This window comes from Cnephaeus nilssonii, assembly GCF_951640355.1.
Source record: "Cnephaeus nilssonii genome assembly, chromosome: 1".
NCBI classification, from domain to species: domain Eukaryota; kingdom Metazoa; phylum Chordata; class Mammalia; order Chiroptera; family Vespertilionidae; genus Cnephaeus; species Cnephaeus nilssonii.
The window spans coordinates 71,852,327-71,872,438 of NC_137072.1; the positions used below are offsets into that span (position 1 = coordinate 71,852,327).

The window sequence follows — 20,112 nt, forward strand, 5'->3', positions numbered from 1 at the left end:
AAGCCTAAGTGACCAGCCGACCACCTGACTGGCTGACCAGCCAGTATTTATGATGCGCAATGACCACCAGGGAGCAGATGCTCAATGCATGCATAGGCATGAAAACATGGAACAGACTGATGAACCTCAGAGGGAAGGGGGAAGGGAGAAGGGTGGGAAGAGATTAACCAAAGATCTTATATGCATACTAGAGGCCCAGTGCATGGATTCATGCACTGGTGGGGTCCCTCAGCCTGGCCTGAGGGGATCGGGCTGAAACCGTCTCTCTGACATCCTCCGAGGGGGTCCCAGATTACAAGAGGGTGCAGGCCAGGCCAAGGGACCCTACAGGTGCATGAATCCATGCACCAGGCCTCTAGTCATCAAATAAAATGATTAACACTGAAAACTGAGTTGGTAGGGAGTAATTTTAATTTGTTTTTGTTTGTTTTTTTACAATATCACAGATTAACAGTTCTATAAAAGTGATATAGTTAAAAAAGAGTCTTATGTCCTTAGATTTTGGTAATAGGCTCTTAGTTTTCCATCTTGTACAACACACACTTGGGAGTAAATAGTGCTAAAACTACTTCAAAATAAGCTTTGTTTTAACATGTAATCTAGAGAATATAAGTTCTGTGAGGCAAGGACTATGCCTGGTACCTTGAAGGTGTGTTGGGTGAGAAATATGTGTGGAGTAAATCAACAAATGACTCAATGTATGTATCATTATTAGATCTGGGTTGCTATAGATTAATACTTTGTTTGATGTTACCTTGAGTAGGAGTTTTGTTGCTATTAAGGCAACTTTAAAGAATTATCTCTGTAAGAGTAATACTTGACATTTATAAGTGCAGAGGATGGTCATACGAATGACCAATGATCTGACTAAGATGACTGGGACCTGATGTGGGGTGGAGATACAAAAGAAATGCAAGGCAAGAAGTTTGCCTTACAGAGGCATAAAGTATAGCAGGGAAGAACTAAGTAAAAGTTCAAGGTAGTAAAGGATTAAGAGCAAAATGAGTAAGTTAGATGAGATCTGCTTAGGGGTTGGGAGAAGATGGGGATAAGTAAGAGTCCTTTAAAGTTGATTCATGTGACTGTTGGGTAAAGAACAGACTTGATGTAATTACACAGAAGAGAGCTGAGGCCAGAAAAGTAAAGGTGAGCAGGGTGGTAACTGAAATGTGAAGTTATATATTTCTAGATTAGTACTATAGCGGGAATGGAGAGAAAAGGTGAGTAGTGTGGACATACACAAACACACACAAACCATTTTCTCCCAGCCATATGCTCAGCAAGTTGCATACATCAGCTCATGTGAAGTGATTATTTTATTTAATCTTCAAAACAACTTTTTAAGATAGGTATTATTACCTCAGTTTTCAGATGATAAAATCAAGTCTCAGAGAGGTGAAGCGATTTGCCTAATTGTTTTAAGCAACAGAGCTAAGATTCAAACCTCAGTCAGCCTGACTCCATAATCTTTTATGAAAGGTTGGTCATAATATAAAAAAAGCTTGGAGTGAAAGGTAACTCTTAGGCTTCAAATGTGGAGCACTATGCATATACAAGACATCTAGAAGCAACTATAAGAGAAAATATAGATAAAAACTGCTTTAAGAGAACTCCAGGTGTGTTTTAGTTCCGTTTCTAGTACTTTCTCAGAAAAATAGTACTAGGCTTCTACATAATATTAGATCTTCTTCTGTCCTCAGGTTTCTACTATTGGGTTTCAAATTTGAGGAATAATTCTGACCAAATGGAGTCCCAAATTATAGGGTCCCTTTTGCTGTAGGAGAGGTTTCCTGTCCAGTGGAGATCCTTTAGAAGGATGCAAGGTAAGGCTCCAGCTATTCTGACCACAAGTGTTACAATATACCTTACTCATTTAACATGCAATGCTGGGCCTACTATTGAGTATGAAAGACTTTTGTAATTTTTTCTTCCTTGCCTTTGATCTGCTGTTCCCTCTACCTGAAAAGAGTCCCTTTTCCCTCTGCCAACTCTTTACGTAATTACACAGACTTAGGTGAAATTCATTGATCCTTTCAGACTCATCTCAAAAGGATTCTAGAATTGCCACCTTCCCTCTTGTGTATTTGAAAATTCTTAAGAGTCATAATTGATTCTTCTCTTTCTTTTATATCTAATCATTTACCCAATCATTCTAACTCTCCTTTTAAATTATAATACCATCTAACCACGTCGTAACACCTTCATCGATTGCCAGTCTCACCTTGGATAATTTCTTACTTGGATAATTACAATAGCCTCCTAATAGGTACCCTATCTATACCCTTACTTCTCTAACATCTATTTGCTATTCAGTAGCCAGGGTGATCCTGCTAAAACACATGTCCACTGTTATTTTTCCCCAAAAAAAATCCTCCAATGGCTTTCCATTGCACTTAGAAAATCCAAATTCCATTCCATGGTCCATAGGCCCCACTTGATATGGCACCCCAGCTGCAACCTCTTGAGCTCCACCAGGCATGCTGCTCCTTAAGGTCTATACACTTGCTGCTCCAGATGCCTGGCATGTTCCTCTCCCACATATCCACATGTCACTCTCCCTCATTTTGTTCAGGTCAGCAGTGAGCCTTCCCTGACTACCCTTTCTAAACAACCTCACTCCACAATTTTCTAACCCCCCTTATTTTGTTTAATTTTTGTAACATTAAACACTGCCTAAGATATTATATTAATATGTTTATATTTATTTATTATTTTTCTCCTCCAATAGAAGGTAAGCTACCTGTGGGTAAGGATTTGCCTATTTAGGTCACTATTGTATTCCAAGTGCCTATAACAATGTCTGACACATAGCATCTTCCCACCCTTTCCAGTATCCCAGTCCCAAGCCCCGCTCTGGCCTCCAGGGATTCCTGGGAGGGCCTGAGCAACTCCTCCTCTTCCCATTGTCCTCCTCAACTCTAGATGCAAAGGGGTGTTGTGAGAGGTCAGAGAAGCCCCTGGGCCTCTGTAGGGTTGGGAATTATGGTTCAGGAAGAAACTGATAATAGGAGTGGGCTCAGCTATGTGTCCCCTCCAAGGCTTGGGGTGTCTCATTTCTGGTACAGTTTCAGAAACAGCGAGTTGTAGGACAGAGAGTAGACGGACAGACCAGCTCAGGGTCTGGGCCTTCTCTTTCCCCCTCATTTTCCAGGGAAGCTGGGCTAATGACCCTCTTTTTCTCCCTCTCTAGGACCACCCCTTTTCATCTACACATCCCTCCCCAAGTGCAAGCACAGACTCCATCATGAAAACGGATCTTCCCGCTGCTCAGTTGAGCTGGTGCTGGTCCTGCATCCCTCTATCCCCTGTGGCCTAAAGGGTGAGGTGAGCCAGCTCCAGGAGGGCACTGTCCATGAGAGGGTGCCCTGCAGTAGTGGCACACAGAACCTCACAGGAGGCCCCAAAGGGTACACAGGGCATTGAGGAGCAGAGAACCAGGAGAGACAGACTCTGTCCCTATCCCTGCCCCCACTGTTTCCCAGCATGAAGCTAAAATCCTGTGCAGTGTGGGGTTTTTTTAATTTTTAATTTTTATATTTTTAAAATATATTTTATTGATTTTTTACAGAGAGAAAGGGAGAGGGATAGTTAGAAACATCGATGAGAGAGAAACATCGATCAGCTGCCTCCTGCACACCCCCTACTGGGGAATGTGCCCACAACGAAGGTACATGCCCTTGACCAGGATCGAACCTGGGACCATTCAGTCTGCGGGCCTATCCACTGAGCCAAACTGGTTAGGGCAGTGTGGGTTTTTTAATTAAGACAGAACATTGTGTAAGTTTAAGGTGTACAACCCATTGATTTAATACATTTACATATCGCAATTATATCGTGGCACATAATTATCATTTATTTTTTTGCGATGAGAACAATTGAGATCTAGTCTTTCAGCAAATTTGAAGTTTATAATACAGTATTGTTGACTAAAGTCACTATGCTGTGTATTATATCTCCAAAACTTATCTTCTAGTTGCAGGTTCACACCACTTAACATCTCCCAAATCCACCTACCTCCAGCCCCTAGTAACCACCATTCTATTCTGTTTCTATGATTTCAGCTTTTCAAGATTCTACATATAAGTGATATCATGCAGTATTAATCTTTCTCTGGCTTCTCTCACTAAGCATAATGACCTCAGGTTCCATCCCTATTGTCACAAATGGCAGGATTTCCTTCTTTCTCATGGCTGAATAATATTCCATTTTATCTATCGCTATCTCCCTATCTATCTATTATCTATCTCATATCTTCTTTATTTCATTCATCCATTGAGGGACACTTAGAGTGTTTCCATATCTTGGCTATTGTGAACAAGGCTGCAATAAACATGTTAGTGCAGATATTTTTTCTATATCCTATTTTCATTTCCTTTGGATATATATCAAGAAATAGGAAGGCTGGATTATAAACTGAAGTATAGAAATATGTTGTTTTTCTGTACAATAACAATGAAATATATGAAAATGAAATAAAAAAACTATACCATTTACAATGGTATCAAATACAATAAAATACTGAATAATAAATTTAACCAAGTAAATGAAAGATCTACACAGTGAAAACTACATGACTTTAATGAAGGAAATTGAAGAAGACACAAATAATGGAAAGATAGCTCATGCTCATGGATTGGTAGAAGTAGTATTGCTAAAATGTCCATACTGCCCAAAGCCATCTATAGATTTAATGCAATCTCTCTAAAAAATTCCAATGGCGTTTTCCACAGAAATTGAAAAAAACAATCCTAAAGTTTGAATGGAACCATAAAAGACCCAAAGTAGCCAAAGCAATCCTGAAAACAAAGAACAAAGCTGGATACATCACACTTCCTGATTTCAAACTACAAAGCTACAGGAATTAAAACAATATAGTACTGGCATAAAAATAGACACGGGGCCAATGGAGCAGAAAAGAAAGCCCAGAAATAAACCCCTACATAAAGGGTCAATTAATATTTGACAAGAGAGCCAAGAATACGCAAGAGGAAAAGGACAGTCTCTTCAATAAATGGTGCTGGAAAAAGTGGATAACCACATGCAGAAAAATGAAACTGGACTCTATCTCACAACACTCACAAAAACTAACTCAAAATAGATTAAAGATTTAAACATAAGATACCACAAAACTCCTAGAAGAAAACATAGGAAAAAAACTCACTGACATTGGTCTTGGCAATGATTTCTTGAATATGTCACCAAAAGTATAAGTAACAATAGCAAAACTCAATAAGTGGGATTACATTAAACTAAACAGTTCCTGCACCGCAAAAATAAACAACAAAATTAAAAGGCAACTGATAAAATAGGAGAAAATATTTGCAAACCACATATGGATAAGGGGTTAATATCAAAAATATAAAAAGATCTCATACAAGTCAATAATGAAATACCAAACAATCCAATTAAAAAATGGGCCTAGAAGCCAAATAGATTTTTCCAAAGAAGGCATCCAAATGGCCAACAGAAACATAAAAAGATGCTTAACATAATCAATCATCAGGGAAATGCAAATCAAAACCACAATGCGATATTACCTCACACCTGTTAGAATGCCCATTATCAAAAAGACAAGGGGTAAATGTTGGCCAGGATGTAAAGAAAAAGGAACTCTTGTGCACTGTCCGAGGTATTGCAAATTGGTATAGACACTATGAAAAACAGTATGGAGGTCCCACAAAAAATACAACTACCATTTAATCCAGCAATCCCATTCTGGGTATATCCATGGGCTGTATTTTAACAGCAGGTTACTTGCCCTACCCAGGGAGGCATATGCACAAGAACCTTAGTATTGAACCAGGAGATATGCAAAGTCTTGGGAGCCCTGTGCAACCCTGGGCCCTGGAATAGAAACCAAGGCTTTTTTGTAGACTTGTCCCTGGTTCCTGAAAATATGACCCAGGCCTCCTTGCCTTGGACTGCCTTAGTGTACCACTGCCTCAACTACTGGGGACTTTGTGGACTATGGCAGTGGCGATAGCCCAACCTCCCAAGGCCAGGGGCCCTGGATTCGAAGCAGACTCCCATCCTGTGGCCCACCTATCAACTAGTACGGCCCAATTCAGCTGCGGTTGGCCTGCCCTCTGTTGCTACCCCATCTATCTGGCATCCCAGCCTCACCCCTAACCTGTCCTGGGACATTCTATACATGTCCATAAGTTTGCCTTCAGTAAATCCCTCTAGCTGTATATCTAGAGTCTTTTAAGCGGCAAATGGAGACATTGTCAATATCTCCTGATCAGCTATTTCAAATTTCCCCTTCAGTATCATCACTGTTCATTTCTTTCCTGGCAATTCCCTCTTTCCATGATCTGTGTTTGTAAAATGTCATGAGGTCTATCACTGGGGGATAAGGAGTCAACAGAACTGTGCACTTTATTATCTGAACTGAATGTGCCAGAGCCAATCACCAACAGACTTAGAAACTTGTGATGTGATTGGTCACAACCCACATTTGATATTTACATAATACTTTCTGGACTAAGGACCTAGCAGTGAAGTTTGCACTTTATGCAATTAGAGTTAACATACCACTAAAATTCAGACCTCTTTGCTGGGGGACTGGTGTTACGTAGCTAAATTATGGTAACTGAAATCTCTGCACATCAGAACCAAGCAAACTGAGGACTGCTATACACCAAAGCATTGTCCAGGCACATTTGAAACTTGATATATACATATCCTGGGGGTGAAATAAAAAAGTGACTTCGTGTATTAACCAAGTAAAGTACAAAACAGTGGAGATATAGCAAGGGTGGGGAATGTCTGGCCCGTGGGCCGTATAAAGCCTGTGAAATCATTTGGCCTGGCCCTGCCAAGGCATTAGGGGTGAATTAATTAAATGTTTGACCAAATATAGAAGGCTAATTTTTAAGTTGATAATTTTGTATGGCCCTCGAATAATGTTATAAATATCCCAATGGCCCTTGGCAGAAAAAAGTTCCCCCACTCCTGCAATAAAGGGTAGATACTGTAAGAGTCTGGCTCTGAAAAAAATGGTGCTACATGACTATGTCATCTCAGGCAAGATGCCCAGGGTCTGTGTGCCTCTGTAAACTGGGGATAGTGACAATACCTACGTTATGGGGTTCATAATAAATTAATAATTAATGTAAGAGGATGAGAACAGTGCCTAGCACATCGAAAGTATCTCAAACACTAGCTACTATTATTACTAAATGAAGAACAAATACAAGATGGTGGCCCCATGTAGAAAAGCCTCTCATATTTTCTTTTCCCTCAATATAATTTTATGCTAGATTTTCCTGTCACCTCTTTAAGAATATTGGCAAATCTGTGACTGAGGTGTGGTAGGGAATTTTTTGAGCAGTGGTGGAGAAATGGACAATTGTTTCTCTCAATGTCACCTTTAGTCCTGACCACCATACAATGCCATTACCCTAGAAAGGGTTATTCTATTCTATTCTGGGCTCAAAAGGAGGAGAAAGATAAAAGAGAATGAAGCAGAGGAAAACTGAGAACAGGAAACTTTCATAGATGAAGAAAGATGTGCTCTAGAGAAAATAATAACTACAACAAAACAAAAACCTGACATTACAGTAAAAAACAAATAGGGTGTTTTTATGTTTCCTTCCAAAAACTATAGTTAATGGGAGCCTTATAAAATATCACTCTTTTGACAGAGTGATTCAAAACTGAGGCTAAAACATCTAATAATGAAGATTACAAATAGGCATCTGGATTTTCTTAGAAATAAAATAGATAAAATGATTCCTGGCTTTATAAATCATTAAATTTGCAATTATTTACATACTTTTAATATTCCTCTAATAGGGTCATTGATGAAATTATTCTTTAAAAAAGTATTCCCATCAAAGTAATCTACTTGACGTTGGTTGTCCTGTTTCCTTTATTAGTAAGCCAAAGATTTCAGCAAGGACAATTTCCTTCAGCACTTGATTTTATCTACATCCGTTTTGTTGATCTTGGCTATAGTTCTAGTGAAACTTTCACCAATACTCACAAGGCAGCCACACTTTCCCTGTGGCAATTAGCAGCCAAACACTACCTTATAAGTTTTGTGTCACAACCCAAGTTAAAAGTTCCTCCTTCTCAGCCAAGGGATCAGCCCTCACCTCAGGTTAAGTCCCAAAGAACAACCTGAAGAACGACATGTCGAAACCTACCACTTGCCTGCTCCTCTGGGTGGCTGAGTCATGGCCTACATGGCAAGGCCTTCTTTACTAAGTCCAGGTCTTCCAGCTCCATGAACCAGCAATGTAGCAAGAGTGAGATTTTTCAATCAGATGGGTGTATTTTATGATAGAATCGGAAAAATCTGACCGTACAAACATTTATGGGGTTTTACACAATCATTTGGTAGCACTCAGTTGAATGTACAAAATATACCAAGCATTAGAGCTAGAAGGAGCCATTCTATCATTTAACTGATAATAACACCGATGCCCAGAGAGGTTGCAAAGTTAGTGGGTTAGAATACCAGGTCTAAAAGCACCTCTTCAGAGTCCCAGACAAATGCTCTTTCCTGTTCATTTCATAGCTTGTTTCTCTATGTCATTTCCCTTTTTTATTTCATTATATACTTTGATACACAACCACAATTGAATTTAATAGATTCTACCAAGTGGAGCAGTCTGCCACCTGAAGTGCACTAAGCATATGCACTCAACCCCAAATGCTCATTTTAAACTATTTTCAGACTATCCTCATAAGCAAAAAGATATTCTTAGCTAAACATAAGAATGCATGGAAATGATGAGGCCAACAAACTATCCTATAAGAGAAGGGTCTTATAAGATGTGGTGAACTGCTGGGTAAGTTTGTCCCACAAGCACAGTCAAGGTTATGAACTGAAAACATCCCAGCTTTTCTTGCCTCAAGCTGGTGACCATGTGCTGTCTATGCCATCTGGATGCATCATAAGTGTGTGGTGATTTTTACAATAAACACAGGGTAACTGTAATGTTATCAAGAAGCAAAATGACAGTGCAAAAAAATAGGCAATAGGGTCAAGACTTGAAATATATTCTCATTCTTTCAAGTTGAGACATTGAAATAAATTATTGCTATCTGACATTAGTGACTGAACATGAAAAGTGAAATAAAGAAATGAGGTCATTTCCTAAAGAGATCAACAGATACACATAACACACACACATATACACACAGACACACATGTTCACTTGGAGCCAGCTTGCTGGACTGGGAGCTCCATCCATGCAGGGAGCCTGTGACAGCCCAGGAGGGCAGCCGTGTGCGGTTTGATAAGCTCCACCTGCACTTCGCTCTTATTCACCGTGCTGCCCTCAGAGGAAGGAGTTACACTGATTAGTAATATTGCCACCATCAAATAGAAACTTTCTCTTTCTACTATCAAAACATGAAAAATACAATCTTTCTTTACCTTTACTTATCAAGAATGATATAATTTATTACCTTCAAAGTCCACATCTCCAACTAATTTTATCTTTTCTGTTACTGGGTCATGGACATAGTTGATACCCACATCAATTACAGCAGCACCTTCTTTAATCATATCAGATGTGATCAGCTTTGGAATACCTAGAAGCAAAACAGAGTTGTAAAACACTCTAGAAAAGACTTAAAATTGGTGATGAGTATAAAAAAGATTTACACATCTAATATTTTTGTTGCCATGGCTTTAAAAAAAATACACAATAAAAACTCTTCCTAAAACAACAACAACAAAAAGTGTTCCTAACTGTACTGATCATTTCTGACCAAGCAGAAGAAACGTGGGCTTCTGTGGATAACACCCTGCCAGGATTTATCCTGTCACCTTTAAGAACGCCTATCAGACTTCTTCAAATGAGTACCTGTTTGAGCAGCCTTCTTTAGTATTTCGTGTACTATAAATGGCTTGGGGAGAATATGGAGATGAATGAGGCTCCTTCTGAGGTTTAGTGGAGTGAAAACAACTTGGAACTTGGAGGTAGACAAAGAGAAGAAAGGGAGGGAGGGAGGAAAAGTATAAAAAATAATGATGATAATAATTCATATTCCTCAGGGTTATGGTAAACTATAAAGTGCCATACACATACTCCAAATGTGAAATGCTATCTTAAGCTTTCTTTTTATTTGTTCTTGGTTTCTCTGATTAATTATAGAGTATATGTCTCCATTCCAGTTTGAAAGATAGTTTTACAGAGATTTTATGTCACCATCTATTTTCTGTATTTTCAAATTTTATCTCAAGTACAATACCAGCAAATGGCTAATGTTCTAGTTTTTTGGTTATTAATCAACAAACCATTTCCAAACTTAGTGTCTTAAAATAGCAATTTATTATGTTTCATGGTTCTGGGGGTTGACTGAGCTCAGCTGGATGGATCTTCCTGGGGGTCTTTCAGATAAATGGAGTCACAGTGGCTGAGGTTGGAGTCACCTGAAGATGTGACTGGCCGATTTCCAAGGAGGCTCATTCACATGTCTGCAGTTGATGCTCACAGTTGGCTGAGCTCAGCTAGGGCTGTCAGTTGGGGCCTATAGGCATGACTACTCCATGTGGCTTAGGCTTCTCACAGCCTGGCAGGTCGCTTCCTGGAATGAGTTTTCCAAGAATCAGGAAGTAGAAGCTGCCAGTCACTTAAGGCTGAAACCTGGAAACTGGCACAGTGTCACTTCTGCTATATTCTACTCTACAGAATCCACTTAGATTTAAGAGGAGTGTAGAGACTCCACTTCTCAGTGGGAGGAGAATCAGAGAATTTGTGGCCAACTTTACCACAATGCCTCTGGTGGGCATCGTGTCTGGTAGGTGATTTACTCACCTTCACATTCTACATCCTTTGCAGGAAAAGAGCTACGTGTTGTGTTTTCAGAGGCTTTATTCTAGCACCTGAATGTATTCATTTAAGTATTCCAGATGGCTTAAGTGTAACCTCATGACATAGGATTTTCAGCGTTAGTAGGAATGTAAAGGCTATAAAGAAATAGTCAGTGTCAAAATAGATATAGTTATCTCATAGGTCCCTCAGTCACATAATGATATTATAACCAATGAAGCATCAATGGAGATATTTTCCTTCTGCTTTCCCATTCTGTCCCACAGACCTCTTCCTTTTTATTGGTTCTAGAATAGAAATTTAGGATTGCTCCAAGATAATAATAAAGTCCTGTTTCTTCTTGGCATTCAATAGAAAAAGAAAATGTGCACTCATATGACTGCAGGAAATATTTTAAGATGAAAATGTTGATGACATACTTATTAAAATCTAACTACTATGCTTTTGAAATACTTATTAAAATCTGCTACTATGCTTTTTAAATACTTATTAAATTCTAGCTACTATACTCTCCTTCCCAATTGTAACTGTTCATAATAATTTTTCAGAAAATATCAGATTGGCAATGGACAAATGCACAATTTTCAAAGTAGGGGAAATCTGAGCTTGATTTTAATTCCCAGGAAAATTACAAAATACAAAAAACTTAAATGTATGTTTATTTTTTTCTGATATGATATTATGTACATTTATTGTGGAAAATATCTAAAAATTTTAACATAAGAATAAAAATCAATATCATTTTGCCATCCAAAGATAATAAATATATTTTTATTGCATTTCTTTCTAGGATCTCAAAATATTTCTATATTGGATATAAAATATGATGTCTGTAATTTTGTTTATATTGTGCTTCACTATATATCGTAACACTTTGTCATTAAAATTAAATTGTGAGCATTTTCCCATTTCATCAATTATTTAAAATTTAAAAACCACATGAAATAACTTATAATGTGGATTACCATATTAAATTATTCAGCCTTGCATTTGTTCCAATATTTTATTGTTATAAATAATGCAGTGATGATCATTTATGTTCAGGAAACTACAGATGATTTCTTAATTGAAGCATCAAATTTGAACCCTTATTAACAGCATGGAAAAACATGGATTGGATGAAAACTCTTATTGGTACAGTCATAGCTGTTTAAATAACATATTCTAAACTGTTGATCAATGCATCTGTAAGGTCCATTGAGGTATTCCATGAAAAGTGTTTGTCAGTGACATTTTCAAAATGTTTATAAAGAGCTCTGAAGAGCACATTGGCATGGTGATAGTTATTTTCCCCTTGTCTACCTCCAGGTCCATTTTCTACGCTTCTCTGACCTACTCTATGCAGAGCTGAGGCTGATCCTTACAGAGGCCTTGTGTGCTTCCTACCACTCTCGGGACCCTGTCAGAGCCATGAGAACAGGCTCCAGCTGGTCTGCTGGAGGACACAAATCCTGTGGAGGAGAGCTGAGTTGTCTCAGCTGAGATGATCCTAGACCAGTCAGCCTCCAGCCAATGCTTGAGTGCCCGGTCAAGATCAGAGGAACAAGCCAAAGTCACCATAACTGACCCACTGAACCACAAACTCATGAGAATTTTCTTTTAAATGTTATTGTTTAAAGTGACTGAATTGGTGGTTTTTTTGTTTTTGTTTTTTTTTTGTTTGTTTTAGAGAGCAGTAACTGCATAACCTACATTCACAAATGATACAAAATTGGATAGAATAATTTGTAGGTAGCCACTTTGAAATAATGAACTATAAGTAGCATGAATTTGAAAATAAATAAATATATAATTCTGAGGTGCTGCACTTGATTAAAACTCATTAAAAACTATTAGGCTATGATGCTAAGACAAATAGTGTCCAGATACAAGGAAGTAATGTTTTCCATTGTATTTTTAGGAGGCTCTTTCTGGAAGCATTGGCTGTAATCTAGAGAAGAATAATTAGAAAGGATCTAGAATTTATGTTATAAGAAGCAAATGCACCCTAACCAGTTTTGCTCAGTGGATAGAGCGTCGGCCTGCAGACTGAAGGGTCCCAGGTTTGATTCCTGTCAAGGGCATGTACCTTGGTTGCGGGCACATCCCCAGTAGGGAGTGTGCAAGAGGCAGCTGAATTGATGTTTCTCTCTCATCGATGTTTCTAGCTCTCTATCCCTCTCCTTTCCTCTCTGTAAAAAATCAAGAAAATATATTTTAAAAAAAGAAGTAAATGCTATCAAATGAGTTAGCTCAACTGTTTATCTGCAACAATATAAAAAAGATTGTGCCACAATGTAAAGCAACTATATCATTAACCACACTGTTTAGCACTATTTAATTCAGCTAGCTTTATTTTTCCATAGCAAGACTTTTTCAATGAAGGCAAGAGGATGCTGATTTATATTCTGGCACAGCTCCCTGAGGACCTATAACATATAGTTCTCAAAGTGTGAGGAATAATCATGGACCAGTCCTAGTCCACACATTGACTACCTCTGAAATAGAGGAATGGTTCAATAAACTCAGGCTGACTATCTCAGGAAAAAAATACAACCAAATTCAAAACTCAATAATTGTGGTAGTATCTTCAATATGTTAAACTGAACAAAAAATATATTTATTCCGTATGTCTTCAGAGGGAAGAATAAAGGAAGGAGGGAACAAAGGTTGGTAATAGATTTTAGATCAACATAGAGTTCAGCATGTTTTAAGGATAATAAAATACTCTTCAAAGAGAAACTTTATATTGTATTTATTCCTCATTACAAATATTCACAACAGGGTAAAAATGGGATAGAATTGGGAAGGTAAGTGATTCCTTCCAACTCTATGATTTAAACATTCTCTTTTGTCTAGTCATACTGAAAAAAAATGTTTCTTCTCACAATTAATTCATTTCTGAACCCTTGTAGACTTCTGACTAAATAAAAGGTCCAACTAAAGAAAAGAAAGATATTAAAAATTCACTTAATGATTGAAATTATGATAGACATAAAAATCTATTTTTATGTTAAATATTCTAAGTCATCCATTTACATTATTGTCTTATAGAGGCAAATGATTGATATAGCTAGTTCCCAAAGTATACAAGTGCAATATATGTAAATCCTTATCACTTGATAATAGTGAAAGGGCATTAAAAGCTATTTAAATGTTTGTTAAAGAAAAGACATACATATCATTAGGATGTGGAGTCAGATTTTTTTTTTCTTGTTGTAAAGTTGAAAATGATTTCAAGAGAATATTTCCTATGAGCTTTATGTTTTTTTATGTGTGATAATTCCATGGAAGCCTATCCTTAATTCTTATATAATTTGAAGGCTCAAGTATTATATGTGAGAACCGAAACCATCCACACCCATTAGCTTACTGTGAACATTAACATGACTTTACTATTCCACTGTCTTCACCAACATGACTTTATTACTAGTATTCCAGGAAACTCTCGCTCAGAAAGATAAAAGTTGCAAGTAATTTTATATCAGGAACTTACAGAAAAATTCATTTTAATTAACATCAAACTGTCTGACTTTTCAGTAGATAGCATCAAATGGCTATTCTCCAAGATTGTTAGAAAACCTTGTTTCAAAACCCTCTCCTTGTTTTGTCTACCAATCCTAAACTTTTATATTATGGTCCTTACCCAATCTTAATCAAGCCTATGCATAAAAAGACTTGTCTTAACGCAAACTTCAACATTCCCTAAATATCCCAACTTTGCTTCCACAACCTAAGATGCTACTAAAGTAATCTGGAACCCAGAAGATAAAAATAAATCCCTGATTTGTGGAATTTGATGATTTGTTTGGTAGAAATATTCCTATATTGGCTAACTTCGAGTTACCAAGGTGACATCACTGAACATGGAATTGGAAATAAATGCTCAGGATCCAGCTACTCAGGCTGATCAGAGCTAGCTCCAGCACACCACGGCTTCTAAGGTGCTTTCCCATACTTCAGTAACCATAAACTCAGATTCGTCTTATCAATGGATTGTTTGGGTGATATGTGGGAAGAGCCAGCATTCAACAATATTGGGGATCCACGAAGATCTAATTAAGAACTTCTCTTGTCCATAATCCAAGACCTCAACTTGGAAACCATGGATGCCCTCTGTGGCCCCTTGAGCCTCTTGCTGGGACAGGGAGCTGTTGGTCTCTCTGATTGGGAATATGAGTCTCTCATTGAATCTGAACTGACCTATTTTCATTACAGCTCCCCAAATGCTGAATTTATTTTATCTTCTATGAATAAGAAGCCCCTTTTAGGAATCCGTTAATTACACAGTCAGTTAAAAAAGTTTATCCTTGTTGGAGATGGGTCTTATTACTTACAACACAATGTGGTTTTGTCTCTCTAATTTTTTATTCCATATCTATAAGGGAAATTTTCACAGGAAGGAGATGGAGGTAAATTGAGTGAATCTATTCTTCAAAATGACCCCGAGAACCAAAGAATTCATTGTCTTTTGAACTTTGGAAAATCCTATAGAAAAATTTTGCCTCAGGTTCCTTAGCAAGATTTTATGAGAACTTTCTTCAGTCTTGTCTTGCTTTTATTTTCTGTGAAATCTCTCCAGTCCTTCTATCTGCTGGGAACTGCAAATCAGTAGAGTCGGTTGGCAGCTGGAGATGGGCTAGAAATTAGGCGGTTTTGTGTGTGTCGGAGGGGGTGGGGGAGGAAGGGGGTTGAGGCACAAGGAACACAAGCAGCACTTTCAATTGACCAGTCCTAGACTCCCCTTACCTCAGTCTAAACTTAAGACCGTGCCCCTCTGAGGTAATTACTGCTTCTTACATGTATATTTAGACCATATCCCAAATTCTTATCCTTACCTTCTAAATGGCATCATTTTACCAAGGATAATTTAGAACTGTAGTAACCATTCAGAGGAACTTTTGATGTACACAAAAGTGTTCATTTGAGGGGTCTTTTAGAACATAAAGGAATAAAATTCCAAATATTCAATGGTCTGCATTATTAAATGATTTTGAGGGCATATCCAAAGGTATTCAGATTCCAAAATTATTCCCTTAAAATATGTCTTGGCCAAGGCAAAAAAAAAAAAAAGAGAGAGAAAAAAGAGAAAAACTAAAAATGTTCTCTCATCTAGCTCCTTCCAAATCTCAGCACAAATCTAATAGTCTTTATCTTATTATTCCTCTTTCCCCCGAGCTATGTTTCTCCATTTCCTTCTGACTCGTTCCTTTTCCCTCCTGGCTGGCCAAAAACCACCAAGTAAAATTACCTCATAAAGTTAAATTCCCCTTGGAGTAGAGAAAACCTCTTAGGTTTTAAGATTTAGTCTTTGTTCTAAGCCAAAAGCCACATTGAAACCTTTTGCAAAGGTTAGAAAAAGAAATTTTGCAGAGGAATTAGGAATACTTTTGTATTTAGTAGTTTTCAAAATTATTATATCAGTTGTCTGAGTTCCTGATAAAACCTATCCACTCTATATTCTGGGATATCCAGTAACGTATAAAATTTAATTGTTACACACTTATAATATCAACATTAAAAATTCTAGCTTATAAATATAATTATACACTAAAGTCCAACATAAGTTTATGGAGTTATGGTGTTTTTTTCCTCAAGACAATCCACTTATAAATTTATTTCTGGCAGTAGAAAAAGGCATATTATTAATGCATATTTTCAAAAATAACTACTTTAGGATGAACTATTCTCAACAGGAAATTTAGTAAAAAAGATTTCTGATTCAGTTAAGATTTTTCTGCTGTGGATGAAAATTACTTTGATTGATAAGTAGCCTAACCAATGGATGATCTACACAGAATTACACTATTTCAAAAGTTATGACTTTTTTGTTAAGTGACTGCAAATCTGTTATTTTATAATTCCTTATATAAGAAATAAGAAATTAATCACCAGTGCTATCTTAGCAAAATAAACTAAATAAATATAATGTTTTAAAAAACAATACCAATACCTCAAGTACACACCAAACATGATTCTACACCCTAAGAGCTAAATTTACTGATATGAAGGTACAACCATTACCCCTTGAGTAAGTGTCAGGCTATATCTTTATTCTTACAATTTAGAATCCAATTTTCATATGCCTATTTGACAATGTCTGAATTGAGTTCACAAGAATTACAAAAACATTAATCCTTTCCCAATGAATCCTCCTATCATAGTCATCTTAAAGTCTTTATGAAATAGCTCAGTCAAGGCATCCTGATAAAAGGAAGTTCCATATTTACACATAAATTTAATTAGTAGAGTTCAAAGAGCTATGCAAACATTATCTAATTAAACTTCACAACAATTCAGTGAAGCAAGAGAAGGTTGACCCATTATCCTCATTCACAGAAGAGAGATTTGAGGTGCTGAGAGGCTAAGTGATTTCTTAGTTTCACAATGATGAGTCAGAGGTGAGACTGGGAACAAAACCAGAACTCCTGTTTGGATGTAAAAGTAACACCATGAAAATGCTTATTCAGGTGGGTTGTTCCTTTAGCTGGAAGCTGTCCGACTACATAAATTACAAGAGTAATTGCAATGGAATTTGTATTAATGCATATGTTTCTTTCTAGATTAGAAGTTTTTTCTTCAGCATTATTGCTCCGGAAGCAGTTAGATAACAGCTATATGCAACCTAGCTAAATATAATCTACAGTAGTAGTAAAAATGTCTCAGTGTCTTCCCCCAAGAGTCTTCCTGCACATCTTCTAGAAGTGCTTATAAACCAGTGAGTGAGTGGCAATGACTACAGGGCATATCCCCTTTTCTCTCTTTCCCTGGCTTCTTGGTTCCTATCTGATCCCTGTTTGGTTTATGATGTTTCTCATTAGAATAATGTCCATACCAAGGACAATCTCTGGATGCTTCCAGCTTCTAATCCTTTGGGTGCCAGAACAGTACTGGGTTCCTTTGTTCTCAGAAAGTTATGAGTCACTCTTGAATATTTCAATCAGCTTCTACCTGGAACCTTTTCTCTGTAAAGTCCAGTGGACATGTGAGGGCAAGATGTGTGCAGGCTGGGCTGAGGGACATATATACATATGTGTATGATTTGTATTTGTTCCACATTTTTACTCACCCTGCCAACATTTGATTTCATCAGATTTTTTTATTCTTTGAAAATTTAATGTATGAAAAAATTATGTAATTTTGAGTTTATGTTTGTCTGATTATTCGTGACATCAAGTCATCTTTCATATATTTATTAGTCAATTGTACGTTGGGCTCTGTCTAGATAACGGATAACTCATAAATTTAACAACAAATACATAGTACCCTTGGCAGGTGTGCTCAATGATTAGAGCATTGGCCCATACACTGAAGGGTTGCAGGTTCGATTCCTGGTCAAGGGCAGGTACCTGGGTTGTAGGTTCATCCGTGGACCCAGTAGAGGCACATATGGGAGGCAACCAATCAGTGTGTCTCTCTCACATCTGTTTTTCTCTCCCTCTCTGCTCTCCTTCTTTCCTCCCTTCCACTCTCTCTAAAAATCAATGGAAAAATATCCTTGGGTGAGGATTAACAACAACAACAAAACATAGTCTATTGCCCAGCCGGTATGGCTCAGTGGTTGAGCCTGGACCTATGAACCAGGAGATCTCGGTTCAATTCCCAGTCAGGACACATGCCCAGGTTGCAGGCTCAATTCAGAGTGGGGAGTGTGCAGGAGGCAGCCGATCAATGATTCTCTCTCATCATTGATGATCCTATCTCCCTCTCCCTTCCTCTCTGAAATCAATAAAGCTATATATTCTTTAAAAACATAGTGCACTTTTTGAAATCCATGGTCAAACAAGAAAGCCAGACAATTATAATACAGTATGGCATTGTGATGTAGAAATGTCCAGGGTGTAGAGGAAGATGAGTTAGGGAGGGGATACTAACTTAGCCTGTGGCAGAGAGGTCTTGTTTTCCAAAGGACTATGTCGATTCTGAGAGATGCCTTGAAAAGTAGGTGAAAAAGTCAGAAAGACTGTTCTAAACAGAAAAACCAGAGCATATAAACAATAACAAGAACAAAAATATAAACTTCCAATGAACTTTGTAGGTTTAAGGAAACTGAAAGGAATTTGAGATGGTTAGAGTCTAGGATGCATGCCTAGGGCAGTGGTTGGAGATAAAGCTGGAGTCTCAATTCCCACTATGCACTTCAGAGAAGAGAAAGGCTGATTCACTTTCAATGGATCATATTCTAGTTCATGTGTATCCTGAATTTATTAAATACATAGTTTCTCCCTTGAAAATGTTAGAAATAGCTAGTTTTACATTGCATTAAGTTATTGAAAAAACCACGGCTGGGTATATCCAATGATCTGGAGGAACGGGCATGACAGAAGTCCCCATGGGGAGGGCTGAGGAAGCCCCCAAGGCACATTCCACCAAGGTGTGCACATTAGAATCCCTAGGGGAACTTTGAACACTTTCAATGACCAGGCTGCATCCCAGATCAACTAAATCAGAATTTCTCTGTGTGGGACCCAATTAATTGAAATGTGTGACCAAAGTTGGGATCCTGCCCTAAAGAAAGAGGGGACCAGGTGTAAGTGATGGACTGAAGACAGCATCATATTTATTGATATGGGAGAGGTGAGTCTAAGTACATCTCAGTATTCATAGCTCAGACCAGGCTTTACTCCAGGCTCCCATGAGTCCATTTAGGAATGTAGAGAGGAAGAACCCATAAATAAAGAATTGGCAGCTCTTAAAAATTCTGTATTGTGTTTTGTGCCACTCTAAGAGAGACTGCCATGATGGAGAGGCATTCTTTCCCATTCTGCAACAGAACTTCATTCTTACCTTGAGGGCTCCAGCACACCTAGGATGGACTGTGCAGCTAAGAGGCTGTGTCTGGCCACAGTGGTCAGCATTGTTGGCAGGAAAAATAAAACTCATCTCTATATGAATGTATGTTGTGAAAAGAGGGTGATGAGGGGTTAAAGCAGAAGAGAACACTATGTGAAAACTGGACTTGTTAGGGAGTATAAAAATCCATGAGAGATGTAAAAATAACAGCAAAGGTGTGAGGCATAATTAAAAAGAATTATACAGAGAATATCTAAAGTTTTGGTACTATAAGGAAAATATCCAGATGGGAAATATCCTCATTATTTCAACAGATATTTGCAGAATAGCTATTATGTGCCAGGCATCAGAGAAAGTGAAAGGGATAAGACAACGAACAAGATAGACAATAATCTCTTCCCTAATGGAGCCGACTTTTTCATAGGGAAGGTAGCTAAGAAACAAACAAACAAACAAACAAATAAATAAATAAATAAATAAATAAATACCACACACAGTGTCTGGCAATGATAAGTGCCAGAAAACAAAATAAAAGCCTGCTATTTTTAGA

General features: G+C 37.7%; 1 protein-coding gene across 2 annotated transcripts in view; it reads right to left on the reverse strand.

The window, feature by feature from the left end:
* Nucleotides 1-20,112, reverse strand: part of MTHFD2L (methylenetetrahydrofolate dehydrogenase (NADP+ dependent) 2 like) — a 103,359-nt gene that overhangs the window by 11,167 nt on the left and 72,080 nt on the right. For both annotated transcript variants that reach the window (XM_079772709.1, XM_079772710.1), the window contains one exon: nucleotides 9,421-9,546. In XM_079772709.1, coding sequence (XP_079628835.1) covers nucleotides 9,421-9,546 — 126 coding nt within the window. The remainder of the gene's footprint in view (nucleotides 1-9,420; nucleotides 9,547-20,112) is intronic.